This window comes from Pteropus alecto, unplaced genomic scaffold, assembly GCF_000325575.1.
Source record: "Pteropus alecto unplaced genomic scaffold, ASM32557v1 scaffold49, whole genome shotgun sequence".
In the NCBI taxonomy this organism is placed as follows: domain Eukaryota; kingdom Metazoa; phylum Chordata; class Mammalia; order Chiroptera; family Pteropodidae; genus Pteropus; species Pteropus alecto.
The window spans coordinates 3,367,349-3,370,442 of NW_006443131.1; the positions used below are offsets into that span (position 1 = coordinate 3,367,349).

The window sequence follows — 3,094 nt, forward strand, 5'->3', positions numbered from 1 at the left end:
AACAGGTAGGGCAAAGTGTCTCTTCTAATAAGCTAGACTGGCGGGGGGAGGGTGGGTGGTGGGAGATGTAAGTTTCTTTTGGCTATAATGTGGTAGTAGCACAAATCTAGTCCCTCTCCTGCTTACTGTTGGAATTTGAGGGAGAGAAGAAGAAGAAGGAGGAGGAGGAAGAAGAAGGAAGCAGCAGTACCTCGAGGAGGAGGAGGAGGAGGAGGAGGAAGAGGAAGAGGAAGAAAAGAAGGTGCAGCGCGGGGACAGGAAGCGGCCGTTCGGGGATGAGGATCAGCGCCGTGATCTGAAATGGCAGGGGCGACGAGAAAAAGAAAATGAAGGTCGTAACGACGAGGTTTACACCAAACGCGCGGAGACCGAAGAAAAGATCCGGCAGTTGGAAGACTCCCAGGTGCGCGAGAGACGATTCCAGCAGGATCCGTGGCCCCTGCAGGATGAGCAGGAGGAGGGAGCGAGAGAACAGGAGAGGAAGAGCTGGCGGCAGCGCGACAGGCGATTCCCAGACGAAGCGCTGCGGGAGCGAGAGGAGCAAAAGGAAGCCAAAAGGCGAGACAGGAAGTTTCCAGAGGAAGAGCAGCTGCTGAAGGAGGAAAGAGGAGAGAAAAGACGCCTTCGGGAAGAAGACAGCAAGTTCCGCGAGGAGGAGCAGCAGCTGCGTCGCCAGGGGCGTGAGCAACAGCTTCGCCAGGCGCGCGACAGACAGTTCCAAAAGGAGGAACAGCAGCTGCGGCGCCAGGAGCGCGACAGACAGTTCCAAGAGGAGGAACAGCAGCTGCGGCGCCAGGAGCGCGACAGACAGTTCCAAAAGGAGGAACAGCAGCTGCGGCGCCAGGAGCGCGACAGACAGTTCCAAAAGGAGGAACAGCAGCTGCGGCGCCAGGAGCGCGACAGACAGTTCCAAAAGGAGGAACAGCAGCTGCGGCGCCAGGAGCGCGACAGACAGTTCCAAAAGGAGGAACAGCAGCTGCGGCGCCAGGAGCGCGACAGACAGTTCCAAAAGGAGGAACAGCAGCTGCGGCGCCAGGAGCGCGACAGACAGTTCCAAAAGGAGGAACAGCAGCTGCGGCGCCAGGAGCGCGACAGACAGTTCCAAAAGGAGGAACAGCAGCTGCGGCGCCAGGAGCGCGACAGACAGTTCCAAAAGGAGGAACAGCAGCTGCGGCGCCAGGAGCGCGACAGACAGTTCCAAAAGGAGGAACAGCAGCTGCGGCGCCAGGAGCGCGACAGACAGTTCCAAAAGGAGGAACAGCAGCTGCGGCGCCAGGAGCGCGACAGACAGTTCCAAAAGGAGGAACAGCAGCTGCGGCGCCAGGAGCGCGACAGACAGTTCCAAAAGGAGGAACAGCAGCTGCGGCGCCAGGAGCGCGACAGACAGTTCCAAAAGGAGGAACAGCAGCTGCGGCGCCAGGAGCGCGACAGACAGTTCCAAAAGGAGGAACAGCAGCTGCGGCGCCAGGAGCGCGACAGACAGTTCCAAAAGGAGGAACAGCAGCTGCGGCGCCAGGAGCGCGACAGACAGTTCCAAAAGGAGGAACAGCAGCTGCGGCGCCAGGAGCGCGACAGACAGTTCCAAAAGGAGGAACAGCAGCTGCGGCGCCAGGAGCGCGACAGACAGTTCCAAAAGGAGGAACAGCAGCTGCGGCGCCAGGAGCGCGACAGACAGTTCCAAAAGGAGGAACAGCAGCTGCGGCGCCAGGAGCGCGACAGACAGTTCCAAAAGGAGGAACAGCAGCTGCGGCGCCAGGAGCGCGACAGACAGTTCCAAAAGGAGGAACAGCAGCTGCGGCGCCAGGAGCGCGACAGACAGTTCCAAAAGGAGGAACAGCAGCTGCGGCGCCAGGAGCGCGACAGACAGTTCCAAAAGGAGGAACAGCAGCTGCGGCGCCAGGAGCGCGACAGACAGTTCCAAAAGGAGGAACAGCAGCTGCGGCGCCAGGAGCGCGACAGACAGTTCCAAAAGGAGGAACAGCAGCTGCGGCGCCAGGAGCGCGACAGACAGTTCCAAAAGGAGGAACAGCAGCTGCGGCGCCAGGAGCGCGACAGACAGTTCCAAAAGGAGGAACAGCAGCTGCGGCGCCAGGAGCGCGACAGACAGTTCCAAAAGGAGGAACAGCAGCTGCGGCGCCAGGAGCGCGACAGACAGTTCCAAAAGGAGGAACAGCAGCTGCGGCGCCAGGAGCGCGACAGACAGTTCCAAAAGGAGGAACAGCAGCTGCGGCGCCAGGAGCGCGACAGACAGTTCCAAAAGGAGGAACAGCAGCTGCGGCGCCAGGAGCGCGACAGACAGTTCCAAAAGGAGGAACAGCAGCTGCGGCGCCAGGAGCGCGACAGACAGTTCCAAAAGGAGGAACAGCAGCTGCGGCGCCAGGAGCGCGACAGACAGTTCCAAAAGGAGGAACAGCAGCTGCGGCGCCAGGAGCGCGACAGACAGTTCCAAAAGGAGGAACAGCAGCTGCGTCGCCAGGAGCGCGACAGACAGTTCCAAGAGGAGGAACAGCAGCTGCGTCGCCAGGAGCGCGACAGACAGTTCCAAGAGGAGCCGCAGGAACGGGACGCGCAGCTCCGCGGGGAGGAGGAGCAGCTGCAGCGCGGACAGCGGTCGGAGCTGAGGCGCCGGCAGCAGCGGGACCGGCGGTACCCGGCGGAGGAGCAGTTTGCGCGCGAGGAGAAGAGGCGTCGTGAGGGACAGGACCTGCGGCAAGAAGAGCAGGAGGAGGCGCAGAGGCGCCGCCAAGTCTGGGAGGAAAGCGACAAGGGCGGTCAGCAGGTCCCCGAGCCCGGCAAGCGTCAGTTCGCCCGCGCCCCGGTGCGCTCCAGCCCTCTCTACGAGTACATCCAGGAGCAGAGATCCCAATACCGTCCTTGAGAGGCTGCCGCACCCCGACACCTGCCAAAGCTTCCGCAGGGGAGAGTGGCCAACACTGGGTACCAAATGACTCAAATGTTTCTGGTTGTGGGGAAACTCTGATGTTAGAATATGTCTTTTTTCCAAAATCTTAAACTATAATACTTTGTACTTCTGCCTTTTATTCTTCCTCAAGTAGTTCTTCACTGCAAAATGTCTTTGCTCTTTGGTGCAAAC

The 3,094-nt window shown here is 60.5% G+C and overlaps 1 protein-coding gene across 1 annotated transcript in view; it reads left to right on the forward strand.

Moving 5' to 3' along the window:
* TCHH (trichohyalin) overlaps positions 1 to 3,094 on the forward strand; it is a 6,304-nt gene extending 3,210 nt beyond the window's left edge. The window contains 3 exon segments of the mRNA XM_025040855.1: positions 141 to 171; positions 174 to 700; positions 1,160 to 3,094. Of these exon segments, the coding sequence (XP_024896623.1) occupies positions 141 to 171; positions 174 to 700; positions 1,160 to 2,878 (2,277 nt within the window). The 3' untranslated portion in view covers positions 2,879 to 3,094.